Source organism: Bombus pascuorum, chromosome 10 (genome assembly GCF_905332965.1).
Source record: "Bombus pascuorum chromosome 10, iyBomPasc1.1, whole genome shotgun sequence".
NCBI classification, from domain to species: domain Eukaryota; kingdom Metazoa; phylum Arthropoda; class Insecta; order Hymenoptera; family Apidae; genus Bombus; species Bombus pascuorum.
In genome coordinates, this window is record NC_083497.1 from 279530 (window position 1) to 300701 (window position 21172).

Sequence of the window (21172 nt, forward strand, 5' to 3'; positions counted from 1 at the left end):
CTGATATATGAAAGACAGTGGGGTGAATAATTTGTGCGATACACTATACAAGTCATTTATGAATAAAAATTGTATTATCGAAAAATTTATTTTGAATGTTAACGTATGTGATAAGTTTAATTTTGAGCGATTATGCTAGGAGCAATGTGGTAAGGTTGAAGATTGTATACATTATATTTTATACTTCTTTTTGATGGTACGTATTTATAAAAAGGCTGAACTCCTCTTAAATGGCATAAAAATGAATATAGACAGTTATTTTTATGATTTCTTTCTATTAAAATTACGCAACTGATATACGCAACGTTATGCAATATCACGTAACTGATGATAGAAATTGTTTACTTCCTTTTCACAAACCTTTGACAGTATTCCAATTTAAATATGATGTTCCATCAAAGAGAAACTACGATTTTAACGCAATTAATTAAATAATAAACCAGATGTAGATGCTTTTTTGAATAAAAATAGTATAACGATAAAAAAAAAGACCTTAATATATAATAATAAAATTTCTTTGAATTTTTCGAAATATTCGATAACTCATTGAAATAATACACTTGTGTAGCTTGTATGATCTCGTAAAATTTTGTGCAGCCCTAATCAATAAACATTTCGTAGGATCATTCACAGAATTGCTTTTATGAAATTGTGCTTGAATTATGCCATGTGTAAAACCGGATGTTTAATTAAATCATAACTTCAAACAGTACGTAATTCTGGGCCGTAATTTATATGCATATATTCTGATATATTTGATGATGTATTAAGTGAAGTACCATTTTAATTTTCAATATCAAACTCATTTTTAAAATCAATTTAATTTCACGATACAAAAATTGGAATAACAAAAATTGTGTAATCACTTCGATGTATTTCAACTGAAATGCAATACTTGCCTTTCGTGTATGTATAAGATCTAATATTATCTTTTAAAAGGGTGAACAATTGTTTCCTTGAAACGTTGAGTTTAGTATTTCGTAATTTCACAAAAATTCATAATAAGACAATTATTTTTCTATCACGAAAACGCAACCAACTCTTGTTAACAGGCTAATATTTAAAAAGGTAATAAAACAATATTTGATGCAACAGAATACTCGTTGTGAGTTTATGAGATCATTCTGATCTTTTAGTATATACAAATGTCCCAAGGGTTTATTTAAATTCCGATCCGTTAAATTTGCATTGTATTATTAAGTAAAGCAAGTGGCACATTAGCGATATTTAGATAAATGATCTCGTACTTCCTGTTATTTCAGGGCTAAAAGAAATTGGCTTCCGTAATTTCATTTACAAACACGAGAGACGAAAGGAATTTGTCCCGCTGTCGGTGTATCTATGCTATTAATCACACGGTTAAATCCCCGGATTTAATCCAAATGTGCTTAAAAGTGAAACTTCTCTATTAATATCTCCGTGGAATTTTATTTTTAGCTCTTTTCTTTTGCTGTAAATCTAACGGATAAATCGATTACTTTGATCTTAAAATTCTGCGAATAAATTGTTTAAAGTCAAAATATATGGACATTACGTCCGATCAAAAATGTTATGAAAATTATAATTATGGGTTGTTCAGAAAATTTACAGCGAAAGTTAAAAAAGTAAAAAAAGAAGTTAAACGAATAATATATGCACCGATTGAGTAATATATTATAGATGACTTTTAATATTTATAATTTCATGAGTCTTCCTTGAAAAATTGTTCGCCTTTTTCGGGAATAAATAATAATTTTTATAGACTTCTAAAGTATCTCGTTTCTCACCGTCGTTTTTTGACTAAGCTTGCTACGTAAATGATACGATAAATAATAATGAGATTATACTATATTCAACGAATGAAACAGCTAAACAGCAACGATGGACAGCTAAGAAGTAAGAATTTCTTTAACATCGTCTGTCACTAAAAGAAAGAAACCAGTTTTATTAGCGAATTTTGGATATTTCTCCTCGATTCTCTTTCGTATTCAGTTCGAAATAACATTTGTTCGAGCATTTCGTTATTTAATGGAAGTTCACAACAAAGACGCTACGATGGTTTCGAACAATACGAAATAGAATTCGAAATGTAAATGAATATATTTACGTAAGTAGATAAGCATGTAGGTGTGTGTAAGCAACTTTGTAGTATAATATATTCAAATAATGTCAAAGCTATTCTCTGTTATTTAACTATAACAAAATGAAGTATAATAGAAAGTGCAAATTGTACCTTGCAATACAGATTTTTAAAATAAAACGAAGAGCATAATTGAAGGTGATCTCCTTTGTTCTATCGTACTCTCGACCTTTATTCTTACAATTTAAATTACACGATTCATTAAATCATATAACGACGTACATTTTCCTCGCTTTCTCAAACAGTTCATGTCCTTGGTATTTTACAAAGTAGCGTAAAATAGACTCTTTTTTTACCAGATAATTATGAAAATATAATACAATAACTGTTTTATTATAATTTATACAGGCATATACTTTTAAATAATAGAAATGTAATTTTTCTTAACAACATTAGCGAATCCTTGCTATAATAACTTCAGCGTGAAGATCCGTTTGATACCTTTCATTTAACACCCTTTAATACGTTTTATTCAAATTTCATTGACTGTTCGTTAAATATACCTGTAACGACTAATGAAAATACATATTATGCGAGTTAATTAATGCACGATCGCTTGTATCTCGAGTACGAAAACAATTATTCAAATGAAATGAAAACAAAAGATAAAGTATAATATAATAAATAATGCAATAACACTGTATCATGAAGACGAATAAAAGCATAATTTATTGACTACAAACTTTCAATATAATCGTCGTTAACATTGATACGTTTTTGACGCGTAACAAATTTTTTTTATTCCGTCAGCGGAATTCTGCTGGCCTATTTTTGATGAAAGATTTCACAGCTGTCTTCTCCCCATCGTCGGGCTTCAAATGAATACCCTTCGATATCTTATTTAACTTCAGGCAAGGAATGGAAATTCGATGAATTTTTGTACGTATAACAGACAGTTCAGATCGGGTTGTCAGTTCACATCAGATATGGTTTTTCGATCGGTTCAGAATCTTTGCCGAATTAATAATAACCGAAAATAGCTTTCGCACAGTGCCGTATCTTCTGAAAATTCAACTGTCACGCGTATGATTACTTCCTTTATTTGTTCGTTCGTTCCGATATTTGTAGTTAGGAAAAATGAATTTAAATATTATTATCGGCGTCGTAGAAAGACAATCAACAGAGGAAATTGGTTATTTCTTATCGTAAAAGATCAACTGAGTTTGTATCGAATTCTCATGTCTCAACCAAGAAGAGATGAAATAAGAGTTTTTAATTATTTCCGGATGTCAATATTTTGATAATCTGTTAAAAAGAGTGGAAAAAGATTTAACAGAAGAGAACACAACTATGAGAACAAGCATCGGTTCCGAAGAGAGATTGATGATATGTTTGAGGTAAGTAAGATTTATTAAATTTTATACTTAGTTTTATAATTAACTATAATGGCGATGTATTGATGATTTAATCAATGCAGACTGTTATCTTTATAAGGTTTTTATTCATAAAATTCATTTGGTGGTCTGGAAGCCAACCAGCCAATTTCGACTTGTTGGCAACGTCGTTCTAATCGAATCTCCCGAACGAAATTGATTGAACATAAAATATAGTCAAAATTGAACTGACTAAACTTTACTACGTGGCGAAGTTTACTCAACTGAGCAAACTCGGTGATGCGCTTTAACTTCTAATCTCACTAGTGATTTCCATGAAAGGCTCTTACAAACAATCAAGAAACACTTCCTGGAACAAATCCACCGCTCACTCAAATCATACCTAAGCAACTTTACAGTAAAGATAAAAGATGTATATTCTGAATTAAAAAAACATCAAGGCATCAAACACATTGTTACGACCTTTCCCGGCGAGAGCCGGTCGTGGGGGAACGCGTCAGCGAGAGGGGTAACTACGATTCTACTAATCGATGCTGCGAAATGGTCGCTCCCCGTGCGGTTCCGGTAGAACCGGGGTGGCTCAATGAATGCAGCTGTGTTCTACATTCACATGCTTCTACACATATTCTACTCTCAACTGTAGAATACAGTTGCATTCATATATACATATATATATATATATATATATATATATAACTTATAAGTATATATAAGTATAAGTATATATAAGTATATATGTATATATATAAGTGTTAATCTCATATAAATATATATATATATATATATATATATATATATATATATATATATATATATATATATTTTTATATCAGATTAATACTTACAGCTTATACAGAAAGTATTGGTTTTAATCGTATCGGAAGTTACCGATAGAATGTTCGAGTGAGACCTTGTAAAATGTTACTTTTCAGAATGACAGTTCGCTTTAGACTGACTATCTTAGACCGATTCTTTGTTTTTCGGGAAGACAATCCCCACCACCCTAGGATTACGACACCGCACGCGCCAATGATCACGTAGGCCGATTTCTTTATAAAAACGAACAAATCGCAATCGATCTTTCTGGAAGTCGCGGCCAAGTGGCAACCAGACGCTCGTCGATACATTGTATGTTCATTGTATACCCGCCGGGAATGTAATACGGGAGACCCCGGGCGATGGTTAAAAATATGATTCGTAATGAATTCGCGGCGCAAAAACATCCTACGTGGCAAAATGACCGTTTCTGCAGTAACCATAAATGTGGGTCGTAGAGATTATTGAAGGTGCAGACACGTGGATGCCCGCTTGGCCCGGGCGCATGACGCGTGGCGAGGCAAAATCCCACTCGACGTTACGCCCACCACAGAAAATAAATTAAAAGTCTACAATACAATGGTAAAATCAATTTGGACGTACTGAATACCACTATGGGGGACAGCAGCAATAAGCCACATGGATAAACCAGAATTTCTACAATCCCAGATACTGAGAACAATAGTCAACGCCCCATGGTATGTCAGAAACGAGGATATACGCAGAATTAAAAATACCAACGGTGAAGGAGAACATTTTGGCAGGTATGCAGAAAAATACAAAAGATGAACGACAACACCTCGAAACCAGCGAGCTGCTGAAGCGAGCAAAATTCTCACAGAAAGAAGACTAAAAAGAACTGACCTCGCTGAAGAAATAAAATAATCAAACTCGAATATGGTATTCCGCTGGAGGTAGCCACCCACATGTTATTTAGCAGTTAAATTAAGAAAATTTACCAAATGTCCAGCTCGACAAATTGTAAAATACAAATTAAATAATAAAAAGAAGAAACTAATGATTGACTTCCGACCTTAACTCGAAAAAGCTAAAACTGTTCTTCTGCTCTCACCCGAGATCACGTCAACGAAATAATACACACGATGGAAAATAAACAATACTGTACAGCCGTATTCCTGGACATAGAGAAAGCATTCGACAAAATAAACCACGAAAGCCAATTACAAACACTCAAAGAATAATTCCCGGAACAAGTATACCAAATAATAAAATCATACATAAGCTTACAGAACCTTTACAATAGAAGTAAAGAACGCACATTCCGATGTCAGACATCAAAGCAGGGGTTCCGCAATGAAGCGTCCTAGGGATCGTACACGCTACATACACGGCCAACATACCAACAACTACCAATAGCAAAATATTGAAATTCGCGGACGACACAGCCGTACTAATCAGGCATATTAACCCTGTAACAGCAGCCAAATTGCTACAAAAACAGAAAATTAGATACAAGACAAACGAATTAAAGCTAACCCTAACGAACGCAATCACGTCACATTCATATCACGCTGAGAAAATAGATAACAGCTTCCCGAACGGCACGCAAATAACGCGAACAAGACAAGTCAGCATATCAAATCAATAGTAGACGAAATGCAGGCAGCAAGAAGACAAATGGGCAAATGTTAACAAGCCGAAAATCCAAATTGAGCACAGAAAGCAAACTAAAAATATACAAAATAATCATAAAACCAATCTGGACAAAATCTAAACAAAATCGAAACAATTCAAGCCAAAATCCTTAGAACAATAGTAAACGCCCCGTGGTACGTTAGAAACGAGAACATACGGAAAGACCTTGGAAATACCAACGGTCAAGGAGGAGATTTCAGGTGGCAGCTGAAACGTGCAACACAACGAACATCGCAAGAAGACTAAAAAGGAAACACCCAATAGACCTCATAAAAGATATAACTTATTTATTTTTATTTTATTTTTTTATTACCAATGAGATATAACACTTTACCAAATGTCCTTCCGGACAAATTGTAAAAAGCAAAATAAACTATTAAAAAAAAAAAGAAAAAAAATAGAAAAAGAAAAAAAAAAGACCGTGAGGAAGACCGGGAGTGCTCGATATCACTAATTGGCTTGCTCGCCTAAAAAACGAGGATGAATCAGGAATCCCTCCTTTCTGGAACGCGAGCGAAGTGATTCGAGGAGTGGTCGAACGTGGCGGCCTCTCCGGTTACTGTGAAATGATTCCTCCGAGTCTCGATAATTGCCCCTGGTACTTGACACCAGTCGAGATCCCTCGGAATTCTTAATTTATGGCGCGAATACGTGTGGCAAGAAAGAAATCGACCTTTCTATGCGTGAAGTGTCAGCTTATATAATCGCCGAGAGACTTTAACACCGGATTAAACAGCACAGCGAACAGATCGCTAACAAAATTAATTTAGTAATGCAACATGTAATTCATCTTTTAAATATTTTTTGATTACCTGTACGAAACACGTACTTGCATTAAATATTTTGTAGCTTTTACGTAAATTATTGGTTTTCTCTTATATTCATTATTGCATGATAATCCCCATAAAATTCAAAGCATTACGTATTCTATACTTGATATATTGTTAACATCAAGATCTGTATTGATTGTATGTGAAGTTTGACCTACATACCTTGATGGCTGAATATAGTGCATTCTACTTATTAAATAAATAATTATTGAAAGAGCACGTACGTACTCGTATAATCTGTACAGAATGCATCACAGCTTGTTTAAAATTATATTCTCGAATAATTAACAAAACAGTGGATGTTAATTGAAGTAAAGAAAGAAAGTGCGGAAGGGATTATCTACTTTCTAGGTAAGCATAATAGATTAACAATTAACAAACAATTCAGGATGCAGGAAATCCTATTATAATAAAATACATAGCTATTCAATGAAAACATTATAAATATTTATTATTATATGTTTAAGATGACTATTCATGCTGTATATTAATTATTTTTTAAATATACAGAGTGTCTAGAAATTTCTGTCATTTGAAATAACTACCAAACGCGAGAGTAAATAACACGAAGAGGTGTTTTTTAAGCTTTTTTTTACGTGGATTATAATAAATATAAAAATTCCAGTTAAAAATTTTCACGTCGCGTTTTTTAAATGGAACATCGTATTTTTGTTCTCGTACGATGAAAGGGCCGAGGACGAATTCGATGCCCTGTTTTCAAGTGGTCTTGAATTAACGCAACGTCGCAACAGAGGAAATGTCGAAACACACAAGGGCTGAGTTTTTTGTTTCTCTATTTTTTCACTTTACATCGCACGTTCGAAATTCGCATATCGGTTGAAACGCTGCAGCACTCTGTTTGAAAATGGAGAACAACCATTTGTTTCGATACACCTGTGATACCATATGCGAAAAGCATTGTCTACGAAACAGGACCAACAGCTCTTGAAAATAGGAAGAATCGAATTACTGATACACATGCAAGTGTAGTAGAACAAATGGTTGAAAAATTTGTCCGTTTCAACGATACTTTTTCTATAGCGACGTTGCATCAATTCAAAATTATTTGTCAGTAGCGTTTTGAATTTTTCTTTTTTTTTACTCTGTTATGACATGCGAATTAAAATGTGATATCCCATCTAAAAGATGCAAAACGACCTTCGACTGGCTTTGAAAATTTTTAACTTTAACATTTTACATTTTTACACTTCTTATTACTATTTTATTTTATTTAATTTTATTTTTAATATTTTTTTTCCACTTATTACATTTCTCCGTATCATCTATCGTTTGGCAGTTATTTCCAATTGCAGATATTTGTACAGACGCTACATATTTGGTGTAAACATTTGGCAATCTCTGTGTACATTTTCGCATTCGTCTCGATCAATATAATCACGATAATTGCGTCTCATTGGTGTATTAATGACATTTCAGTGTTTTATATAGGATACAGAATGTATGCGAAAATGTATTGATAAATAACGCTCACGCGTCACGTAGCTCGAGGACAAAAATAGATGCAATGGTACCGGTAAGCCGGGAGCTTGTAGCTTCATTCCTCCCCTATACCATACCAAAAATCAATAACTGTACATGACGCAATTACAGATACCGTTTATGGGGAAGTTGAATATTGACACGATGTCAACGAGACTCAAGCAACGTGCAATAATCGATTTAATAACGAGAAACGTTATAACCGTTATATTATAATATTATTACCGAATCGATAATGAATAGCCGAGAGCAGCAGTTCTGTATTTACGCCTTACCTTCAGCTGCCGAACATATGAATTAATGGATTCAATATAGTTTGTAATAGCAATTACCATAAAAGCTTATTCACACTATGGTGGATCATTCATTCACCGCACAAATTATTTGTTTTGCGTAGTACCGCATGACACACACATTTCATATGCGGGCGCACAGTAAAGTTAAATTATTAAATGAATTTACACAAGCCAAGTTCAATTACAATTGTATGTAGCACCTTTTCCGAGGAATCAATTGCCAGTATCCTTCCTTAACAGAGTTGCCAACATGTTCAAAGCAAATTGGAAATCTCAAATTGCGCTCTGCCATGGTATTAGTTTAGAATATTGCCGTTATTATTTGAACTTAGTTAGTTAATTGGGAAGCGAGAAACTACAGGCAACTATAATCGAACTTCACTTAAGTGAATTCGTTTAATTATCGCGTTGTATTTGGCGCCCCTTTCTCAAGATCGATTGGCGAATGTTTAAGGCATCTAATACCAACGGACAGAATGTAAATTTAATTCTAACAAAAGGGGAAGAATTAAGATTTATAATTATGCTTAAACATATTATAATATAAGGCATTCAATAATATTCAAATTGCGACTTCTAAACGGATTACAGATTTTTCCTGACAAAGTTCCACCGTTCCCTCGAAAGCCCGTCATAATTCCTTCGGGAACATCTCTTAAGCGTTTCAATGAAATTGTCGAGCACAGCACTCTTCTGGTCCCCAACAAACCCAATTTCAATAGAACTACATTTAGCATTAATTATATGCGTAAGATGGGATTTATTCAAATCATGTCGTATAATAAATATTCACAAGATATATGTATACATTAAATATATTGTAATTTCTGTTTTCAGCAGTTTCGCTACTTTTATATAAAACAATATAAAAATGTAAACGTATGTAAGGTGGTTGAAACGACATAGCGAGATCATAATATCGGTCAATAAATATTTAAATATTTTTGTGCTAAATATATTATAAAAAAAAATATATATGTTTATATGTACTTGTATTAAATATTTGTAAATTCTATATACATTATTAGATTGATTGCAAACTTTACCGATGACCGTAATAGTCGTCTACGTCGGTTAAAACTAAATCATAGATATTTATGCAAATTTTTGTAAATTCCAATATTAAATTTTTGTAACTTACAGAATGGAATTTAAAAAATGTTGTATCTACTAAATATTATAAAATCTACTATGTTCTCAATGGAGTTTACAATAAAACTTTACCGTTGAACAACGATCGTCTAAATAAACATAAGTCTGGCGATGTAATTAAACCTGTGTTTTATTTTGAACTACTGATAACGATGAAACTTTTCATGTTGACGATGGTATAAAGAGATACGTGCATCCGCAAAACGAGCAAATGTAGGAAGCGAGTAAATAAATTTCAGAATTGTTAAATATGAAAATTACCGTTACACTGTGGATTTTATCCAACATCATGTATTTTGAACACGACTAAAGGATTAAAACCCCGACAGATATTTGTTTCGTCCGAAACAAATATATATATATATATATATATATGTGTATATATATAGAGAGAGAGAGAGAGAGAGAGAGAGAGAGAGACAGAGTAACATAGATATGTATAGTAACATAATCTCTAAGCGACCTTCATCTCGTGAAGTTTATGCCTATCGAGATCGCAGGTTTTAGCAAACGTGGACGTTGAAACCAAAGAATATAAGGAAATATCTTCTATTGCAGTAATATCATTTATCCCTTACTTTCTCTTAGATTATCGTCTTTCACTTGCTTCGGCTAATTCATTACGAACGGTACTCGACTCGCTGACAAATTGAAAGCGATTACGTCTTCGGATCCTCTCGCGTGTCGTTTCAGATTTCAGGTTTAATTTTCGAAACTAAATTCCACTTCAGGATCTTCTTACGTTATATACATAACCCTATTTTATCATTAATTATTCGAGGCGATAGAAAGCAGAAATGTATGTAGTTGTTCGTGTGCTAAAATGGCCTTGTAAATTCTAAAAAAAAAAAAAAAAAAAAAGAAAAAAGCCTTGGAAAAATGAAACAACCTTTCTCAATACTGGCCGAATTTCATGTAAAATACTTTTCACGTTGTCACAGTTGAAAGAGATATTTTAGTAGACTTACTCGGATGGATCACCTAGCAGATTACTACACACATACGTTCATCCATATACACACACACATACGCTTCTACTATCGTGAAACATATTTTGCGTTAGTTAAAAACTACGCGTAGGAGAAGAAAACATTTTTCCACACAGTTGTTTGTAATACAATTTGGACGAGATATTTTGCAACGCAATATCGTTTACACGACGCTTTGTACGAGATAGCTCGCAGAGAAATATCGCTCATGTGGCGCTTTGAACGTGATATGTATGTTACACGTTTTTCACTAGAAAGAAAGATCTCGCAAATTCGAGGAACGAATCTCACAGAATGATTCGCAGAAAAATTAATTTGTAAAATACTGCGTATTTATGAATATAAAAGAGCATCGGTTTCCACGAACAAGTAATCCTATTCCTTTGTCGTATGAAATAATTCAAAGCACGGTATTATGCATAATGGTACGTTACAATCGTTACAAAAGTACCTCGTTTTTTCTACGTAACTCATTCTCCTCACAACGTACGCAGTATTTTGTAGGATGGCATTTCTTTATCGTAGGAGCTATTTTCTTAGGGAAACATCGAGATTTAATGCAAAAGAGGAACTTTTTCTGAGATCTTTTTGCTTTGCGATAAAAATTTTCAACTGGTGTAAAATACTTCTTTAATGATCCAGAAATAATGTCTTCTTTTATCTCGCGAAAAGTTTTTCCATCTTCGTGACAAGAGAATATTACAAGACAATTAAATATCGTTATGTTAAGCAAATGTAGAAAATACTTCTCGTGCCATTTCATAAATTTACTTATGGTCAGATTCTCCCGTAAAATTTGATGAATTTCATTTGCTCCACTCATGTATGTGTTATAATCTAGAACGACATTGAGTTTCTGCCGGTATTGTCCCGTACCGTGATCGATATTAGTTGACATCACCAAGCGAGGAGAATGTACAGTAGCAAGGGTTGATACTAGCTTCTTGTCTTCCCACGCACAAAAAGCCACCGTTTCGTTATATCTGACTAGCATTTGTCCTTTTTTCAATTTTTTTATATCTCTTGCAATCGTCCCGTAACGTGGCATTTCCTTTCGTTTTAGACGTACAATACCGCAAACGTTAGTTCCATTTTTATGTAATATTTCGTACAAGGCAGGAGACGAATGGTAATTATTGAGGAACAGAGTTCTTCCTTGTTGAAGCAAATGTTTCGTTAAATGTAATACAATTGAACCGTAGGCATCAAGTGGTTTGGAATTCAAGTCACGTAGCAATTGTCCACTTCGAATTGTATACATAGCCAGTTTCACATTCAGCCAAAACAAAGGTTTTTAGTCCAAAAGTTGCTCGTTTGTTAGGAGTATACTGGTTATATGGCAGTCTATCTTCCCATAGCATCACGCTTTCATTAACGACGATATTTCTTTCTGGCCGATACGCGCTTTGAAAGCGTAACGGTAATCTGTCGATAACAGGTTGTACTTTGTACGTTACATCGATGTCTTTTCCATTTATTTTTCTCATTATCCTCGTCGTTAAAATTTAAGAATCGCAGGATTCGCAAGAATTTGTCTCGTGACATAACGTTTCTTATAAATTGAAAGCTGTACATGGGATCGGTATTCCAATACATAGAGATCGTAGGTAAATGGACTATACACGTGTAAATAATAATAGGGATGGCGGAATACATATCAGTAACGGTAATATTATAAGGAACCCTGGAGAAACCGTATTTCTCGAACGAAGCGAAGGAAATATCCCGCGTATTCGTTTATTAGTCAACGATATTGCGTCGACATATGTGTCTCTTTCGTGTTCCAAAGCGATTAACAACATTTGAACCTGAGATATTTTGTTCAAAGCATCGCATGAATAATATACCGTGAGGTATTTCGTATAAAGCGTTATACGAAACGACATTGCGTTGTAAAATATTTCCTTCTCAAATACGAGAGGATTAAAAGGATAAACATAACAAATGGAATATTGAAACGACGAACAGAATAACAGAGACTGTTTACTTGGAGGTATAAAGTCTGATGAATTTGTTTTGTCCTTGTTTATCTTATCGATTTGAATTAAACGTAATTACCTTTACGTAATTATTATGAATACCTTGTACAGAAACCACTGTACGTTTCAAAAGTCTAAGAAATGAATTTTCGTTTGCAAATTTCACCTATAAATTAGTATACACAAGCAACTTGTACATGCAGATAGAGAAATTCCACTTATTTCCTTGCATTTTGTTTTAAGGATGAAAGGATAAAATGGCTGAACGTAATAATCCTTCTTTCATACCAATTTAATGTAAGAATCGTATCGTTGAATAAACACAAATACCTACAAATCGAAAAATTCTGTTTAAATGAATATGTATGTATACATGCATTTATAATCAAGTTCCATGAATTCGTATCCATGAATTGAAATTATTTTCATATATTCGAGAACAAAAGGACACGTATTTATACGTAACTATCGATACTATCGATTTATACGTAACTATATATAAGGAAAAAGTATGCTTGTTTCTTTCGTGAAATGCAGATATACACAATTACGTATAATTTCATGGTAAATAAATGTTTAAATAAATATTGCAGAGAGTAATTAGTCGATATACCAATAAGTATTTAAGTATTTATAAATATCGTGTACCAATAAGTATTTATATTTTATTTATTTCATATTTTTAATTTTCTCTTTACGTCAAAAGTTCTCTTCTCCTATCTCAATTATCCCAGAACTTTTCAGGTTTTTCGGCGAAAAACTTTATTGTATAATTTCTTGTGTCGACCAAAGAGTTACGGTCTTTATCATTAAGGGAATTTTGTAATGACCTGAATAGGGGAAAATTTGAGGGTCCAACGTCTGTTGAACACGGTGGGCGTGCTTCAACATCTTTTGTCGAGTAATCAAAGACGCGCAAAGCCACGCATTGTTCTGACGAAACTGAAACTTCTGGACGTTTTTGTTCAATTGCTGTCTCTAATTCGTCTCATTGCGAGCAATATCCTTCCGAATTTATCGTCTGGTCGTTTGTCGTCATAAACAGCGGATATATTGTTTCCTACTTGTGTAGCATTTTTGCCTTTTCGGTAAAAGAAAAGCATCAAATGCCTATAATGCACTTTGTTTCCTTCCATATTTAGATTTGAAACTAACAAAAATTAATGCATTCTAAGCAAGCCTTTTTCTAAAGATGCATCAAATATCACCTTTTACGATATGAACACAATTCATTTGTTTTCAATCATTCTGATATATGCAGACCTGTTTTAATGCCACCTACTGAACATCGGCACGAAATTTCCCAACAACCCAATGTATCACGTAATATATAATTTAAATATCTTTATAAAACAATCTCGTAACTCCTGTATATATTGCGTATGATGGAGGCAGACATAGTTTTGCTTCTTTCTCCTTTTTATAATTTATCACGTGTCTGATAAAATCTCATACGAATAGTTCATAGAAATAACTCAAATCTAATTTCTATATCACAATATCGAATCTTGATTCTGTAAGTATGATAATATAACCATAGTGTTCAAAGAATAGGAAATCAAAATATATGACTATTTCAGCTTGTTGAAACAGTTTAATAATATGTAAAAATACAATTTTATAGTTTACATGTACATCTATGTTTATATGTATGTAAGTACATATATACCATTGATCGTTTTAGATAATAAATGCTGTAAACATACTGTAAAATAAAAATAGGGATAAATAGAAGCTTTTTAAGTTTATGTAATATGTAAATAGCAAATCTGAAAGATCCTAAAAAGTGTATCAGAAAAAGTATAGAATCCAAAAATGACCAAATATTATTTCATTTTATAAGAGTTTTATTTGAAGGAGCTATTACATCTTTATATACTGTAACATTAAATTTGAATACAAGTTTATCTTAGGATAAGTTAAGTTAGTAATTTTGTTATATACGTACATAAAATAATACAAAATATATAAAACTAAATTCTATTTGTTTGTTGCTCATATTCTGGAAATATATAAGTGGAGTATAAACATATAAACATATTGTGGAGTTCTCTGATTTTAATACCACCCAATATCGATAAATGTTATATATATATATATATATATATATATGCAGTATCGAGGGAAAACCCTAAGAAATTGAGATCTACTTGACCATGGATTGTTCACGTCTCTGAAACTTGTGCGTGCCGGGCATACCGGAGTCATGCTATAAGGGGAGGCCGTTAATTAATTGAGAAGCGAGTATTGTCAGGTTGCCAAGGAGTGTGGTCAGCGTGAAAAAGGGCGTTGGAACCGTTGTAACGAGAGTAGCGAATGACAAATGGTGACTACGTGTATATAGATTGGCCGTACATCATACTTGATTTTGTGTTGACGTGAACGATATTAAAACCTACTAGCACTATACTCTCCCCCATTACATTACACGATATACACACGTGTACACACACACACACACACACACACACACACACACACACACACACACACACACACACACACACACACACACACACACACACACACACACACACACACACACACACACACCATATATCGTGTAATGTAAAACTTATATACTCCTCTCCGTACCTCTCTGTACCCCTCGGATCAATCTTTGTTTTTAAAGAGAGCTATTCATTTACTTCATACCTCTATTAAGTACACGTCCTTGCCCTGACCGTGACCGCGTCCCATTAATCTAGGGCATCCATAAATCTAGGGCACCCATAAATCTAGGGCACCCATAAATCTAGGGCACCCATAAATCTAGGGCATCCATATTCGGATTAAATCATAAATAATTATTTCTCAGCTTTATTATTTAAATACAGCTATAATAATAATAAAAAAAAACTGGACTAAAGTATCGGGGACCTTTCCAAACATTTCAAAAGAAAAACTCCAATGTCCTTTCATCTCCGACATATATGTATATATATATTAAAATGTCACACCTACTTTTATCATCAAGTGACATTAAAATCAGAAAATCGAGCAAAATGTCATAATCCACAATTATGCTTGTTTCATCTTTAGTTAAAAAACACAATGTATTGCGTTATACCATTCTCTGCAATTTCCGTATTATTAGCGAGAAGGGAGGTAGTATATTCAGGTAGATTACGAAAGGAACTAATATAATTGTGCTCGACAGAGATGTAACAGGTGCAACTACGCTGCGTGTTATTCATAACGAACAGTGCTTCGGCATCTCGAACATCTACACATCTTGATTTGCAAATAGCTATGCACAGTTGCAACAGATTTAATAAGGTCTCAGAACACTTAACTCGTCCTTCTACGTTTTACAACTTGCAAGATTTCTATGTTGAAAGATACATTATCAATTTGCCAATAAGTTACTTTCAAACACAAACTTATTATTTGTATATCAATTGTTGTTAATATTTTCTCTCGTTATAGATATACTTATTATTTTTTTTTTGCATCGTAATAATTATTATTAAGCGTTTTCTTATTATCTGAATGATATAATTTTATTACAATTATTAAGTTGTAAATACTGAATTTATTCAAAAATAATGAAGCAAAGATAATTGTTCAGAATCAATTAAATGTATGAAGCAAATTCAATACATTGTACATTATGCATCGCAACATTTCTTTCGTTACAAAAAAAAAGTTATTAATTCATGAATTTAATTAGTACTGATTAGTATTTTCCTTCTCAACTATAAACGAGTTATATAAGACCTATGTTTAATGAAAGGATATATCTGTTACCCACATAAACTCGTTATTCTCAATAAATTGCAGACATTCGATATTTTATTAAGTTTCCTCATCCACTAGCAGCAGCTCATCAATAATGAAAGTTCGTTATTGATCCAAGAATTGATATATCATAAAGAGTATGTGCGTATAGCAGCATCGAGAAAATGTTCAAAATCGTTTCATTTTTCTTTTTTCTTTTTTCTTTTTTCTTCGAAAACGAAGCGTCTTCGACTTGTTTTCTCACGATTGTATGAAATAGATACAATGGCTCATAAAAGTATTTTGCAACTACTATTTTTATGATAGAAAAGCCAAAAACCAATCTGAAAATATACATAAAAGTTATTTACAAACATATATTTAATAAAGATTAGCACACAGCATTAATAGCCTCCTTGGTATGCCTAGAAAAAATCTCAAAAGTGGTTCCAGTAAATATTTAGGCTTATTTCATACATATGGAAAATGTTTGATGAAATGTTAAATGACTGTTTAAATACTTTATTGATTTCTACAAAATATCTGCATACTTGTGTTAGGTGTTTTGTAATATCTATGTATATTTTCAGATTTGCTAAAAACTTTACCAATATAGCTATGACAATCGGATTTTGTTACAATACTAATGACATTTCAAAATGTTTCTTTCAAGACATATAGTATATTCATAAAAGGTGTCTTCTGCAAGAATATGAATACCTTCATGAGCAACTGTATAAAAAGAATGCCGTTACTTGACTCCTATTTTAATCTTCTAAAAGCTTTCCTGATCTTTCGTGGATTGAGTAATCGAGTGGGACTGATCATTGGGCGGTAATTGATGGTGGCAGTATTTTGTTGTACTAGAGTAGACGCAGTATTTCGTTGTACTCGAGTAGACGCAGTATCTCGTTGTACTTGAGTAGGTGCACTAAAACAACACATGGCAACACATTTTTTTTATGGAAAAAAGATCCTGCTATTAATGTGTAAAATAATTTTATATTTTGTAGATACTTAAATTCATAAACACTAAAACGGAACGATGGTCTAGTATTGGGATTAAAATTAAATCCTTCGGACTGGATTGAACCAGGTTCCTAAAAAGGAAATCATATATTAATCATAATAATGTTAATCATTTGTAAAACACAATCATTAACATAATTGGTATCGCGAACCTCTAATATACTACAATACAATTTTGTAAATTTCTTTCTATACCGCTGTAAAAGTGCTTTCAAAAATAGGAATACGGTAACTCTTATCAGGTCATCGCATTATTCGAAATACTGTTTATCGATAAGTCATGATAGTCATATCTTATGATAGTAGCAATGGAATTTGAAAATGTTACGTATAACGTATATAATATTAGGTTGTCCGAAAAGTTTCTTTCGTTTTATAAGGAAATAATAGATGCACAACATTTTCTGTTTTATATTATTTTACTGAATTTTGAATGAAACGAAAGAAACTTTTGCGACAGCCTAATCTATTGCTAAAAGATTTTTACGAGTGTTCGGTGTGTACAGAAGAGTGTACAAAGGGTGTACAGAATATAACAGAATAAATCGATTATCGAATATGCTAGGAATTTTTTCAGTGACTTAATACTTTTAGTTTACTTACAGCTGTATGATCTCCTGGTGACGAATCAAAATTAAACACGCATTCTAGAGGAATAGATGATGAAGTAGACAATTGTTGACTTTGGGTAACAGGTTGCGATATAGAAAATGAACTTGTAGTTGGACATTGCGGAAATGCTGCTAGTTCCGGATTAGGTCCGTTAAATGTATAATCGGTGGAATCAATCGATATTTGAATCTGAGTCGATACAGGAGGTATCATATTCGTAGGAAAATTGAATCGAGTCCCAGGCATTACAGCCGGTTCAGTAGGAATGGCGTTAAATATAAATTTTTGATGTACACGTATAAGAGGCGTTGACTCGCCGGTAGACGTTCTAACAGTACTATCACCAGATACTACTGATTTCACTGACAATGTGCCACGTACAGTTGGCATCCCGAGTGTTGTATTATATGTTGTTTCTTTTTGGTTTGTTGGTGTTGAATCGCAAGCTGCAGGTTTATTTTCTAGCACCGGAGAAGTGCAAGATTTACGTGAAATTGCGCCATCAAATTCACATTGTTTATTAGATAAACTAAAAGTAGTTGGTACCAAAATCGATGATTCGGGTGTTCCAGAATTATGCAAAGTTTGTGATGCATTAGGTACTTGGAATGCTGGACTTGATAATGTTGTTGTCGTTGTTGATTTCCACCAGAAAGGCGTAGATCTACTTTCTGCGTTATCACACGCTGACTCTTTACTTTTTGACGTTGGAGAACCAAGAAACTGGCTCGTACTTGTGTCACCAAATGAATATTGTTTTTTAGATAAATTAAAAGTAGGTGGTTTTAAAATTGATGATTTGGATGTTCCAGATTTATGCAAAGTTTGTGCTGCAGTAGGTACTTGGAATGCTGGACTTGATAATGTTGTTGTCGTTGTTGCTTTCCAACAGAAAGGCGTAGATCTACTCTCTGCGTTATCACGCGCTGACTCTTTACTTTCTGACGTTGGAGAACCAAGAAACTGACTCGTACTTGTGTCACCAAATGAATATTGTTTTTTAGATAAACTAACAGTAACTGGTGTTAAAATTGACGATTTGGGAGCTGGAAATTCAAGGTTATTCCATTTATCGGTCCATTCTTCTTGGCATGCACGTGAAACTGGTTCAAGTGTTTGTGCAGTTTTTACGTATTTATTATTTGACAATGTTAGAGCATTAAAAGCGTTGGAAATATGTAATGTATCTACTATTGTACTAGAAGTCTTAATCGCTGGAAATTCTGGCATTGAGTCTTTCTTCAGATTCTCTGAATTTTGCTTTACATCGGCCTTTGCATCATCACCTTCAATTCTTCGAAATTTATTTCTATTTTCTGAGATCGACGAAGCTGTATTTTCAGCTGTCTTTGCTGTATTTGTATTTTTTCCTTCTTCAAACATTGTCGCATATAAAGTTACTTTTAGATATTGTAACATCAATCTCCTGTTGGCCATCTCTGTTAATATCAAATTTAACATTGGCAATATTTACAGAGATAGATTTAGTCGACGTTGTACCTGGAAATTATTAAATCCTGATAGCAATATTAGCAGTAGAGTTAGCTATATTACAATTTGGACAAAAATAACAGAAATAATCGAATTAACAATTAATGCAGTGAACTGTATAGAAAATGTTTTATTATATATTTCACATATTTTTATAATGTCTTCCTTTTTTAATTGTCCTCGTAATATTATACAAATTCGGAAATTTTAAATTGTACAAAATAGTAGGTCACATTAATATTCGGACCGTCTAAACCAGAATTACTTTTTAGAAATTGGACCAGAGGACTTGAATTTCTTGGAGAAATTAAAAGGATTAGATTACCAAATGATATGGAAGATAGACTTGGAAAGAAATTGCAATTAGTTGGGATTGCGAAGAAAACAGTAATAGTCATTTGTCATGACATTTTTATCTAAACCTGTAATGACTATTACGATCTTCTAACGATACGTTTCGTAGACTTATGTAGGTTATGTATATGCTTCAAGTTTCATCGAAATCAATTGATGCAGAAAGATGTAAGAATTGTTAGATAGATGTAGAATTGATAGATGTGGAAAACAGGTTTCGTTATTTGCAATTTTATAAATATTGCAGTTTTCGCCATTTTGAATATTTAGTTTATACCAATACTGATCGACGAACATTGAGCGCACAGTAGGGGTTAATTAATCAAAATGAAACATTTCATACCACATTATTTACGACGATTAAAAGCAGTTCAGTGAGCATTTAAAGGATTAATCAATTAGAATATAACACGATTTACATATCCACATTTAACACATAGTTAGACAAGCAGAATACACAAATCTGTAGTTAACAGTTATAAATCAATATGAATGATATATGAAATTCGAGATAAAACACAGGATAACCGAATAAGCCAACGCCCAAATCACGTTGAGTACACTCGTTCCCGTCCGAACACGAGAAACTTAAGCAACGCTGGGCACGGGTGGGGTAGTACTCTAAGATTAGGTGACCACTAGGGAACTGCGTGTGGTGTTGGTTTTTTCAGAGGAGGTCAGCCCAACATTGAACTGGTTGAGAAGATGAAGCGAGCAGTAATTGAACGAAGAAGGAGATACGGAGCATGAAAAAGGACAACCCTGATGATTGCCGACGCCGGGTATTACTGGGGTTGTCAGCCCTCAAAGCAGAGAAAGGAGGGCGGGGAAGGGTTTTTAGTGGGTATGGCAACAACATCCGCCCGACTCCCCCACATAACCCCAGTGATGCGGGTCACTGGGTATGCGTAACAGCATTTTTTTCCCCTCCTCACGCAAAAAAAAGAAAAAAAGGACAATCGAATAAAATAGCCAAGCATAATATGATAGTTTGATAATGGAATCTTGAAGCAGTTTCCTTCGTTCAATGTTACACTATTTTCTTTTACTATTTATGAACAAGGCAATTGTCGAAATGATTGCAAAATGTATTATAATAAAACAGATCGTATTTTTACGGATTGGCAGTTGTGACCGATTTGTAGATTTGTTTAACAATTGCAGTGACATCGTGATGAATTGTGGGGATACACTCCGGCATAATACAGGCTCAGAATCGCGTAATGATAGAAAAACTTTTCCTCCTTTTCCTTTTTTTTTTTTTTACGAGATTTTAAGATCATCATTTTCCGAAA

At 33.3% G+C, this 21172-nt stretch overlaps 1 protein-coding gene across 1 annotated transcript; it reads right to left on the reverse strand.

Moving 5' to 3' along the window:
• Nucleotides 1-15056: 15056 nt before the first annotated feature.
• Nucleotides 15057-19496, reverse strand: LOC132911131 (serine-rich adhesin for platelets-like). Its single transcript, XM_060967530.1, has 2 exons — nucleotides 18024-19496; nucleotides 15057-17491 (listed from the first exon to the last, which is right to left on the reverse strand). The coding sequence occupies exons 1-2, from the start codon at nucleotides 19491-19493 to the stop codon at nucleotides 17255-17257; spliced, it is 1707 nt and encodes a 568-aa protein (XP_060823513.1). The 5' UTR covers nucleotides 19494-19496; the 3' UTR covers nucleotides 15057-17254.
• Nucleotides 19497-21172: the final 1676 nt, after the last annotated feature.

Bases quoted from the DNA above. Each gene is read 5' to 3' on its own strand.
- LOC132911131 (XM_060967530.1), bottom strand. From the start codon at position 19,493: ATGTTAAATTTGATATTAACAGAGATGGCCAACAGGAGATTGATGTTA. The intron at 17,492-18,023 runs GTAAGTAAACTA...TTTCCTTTTTAG, and splicing joins CACCAGGAGATCATACAGCT to GAACCTGGTTCAATCCAGTC.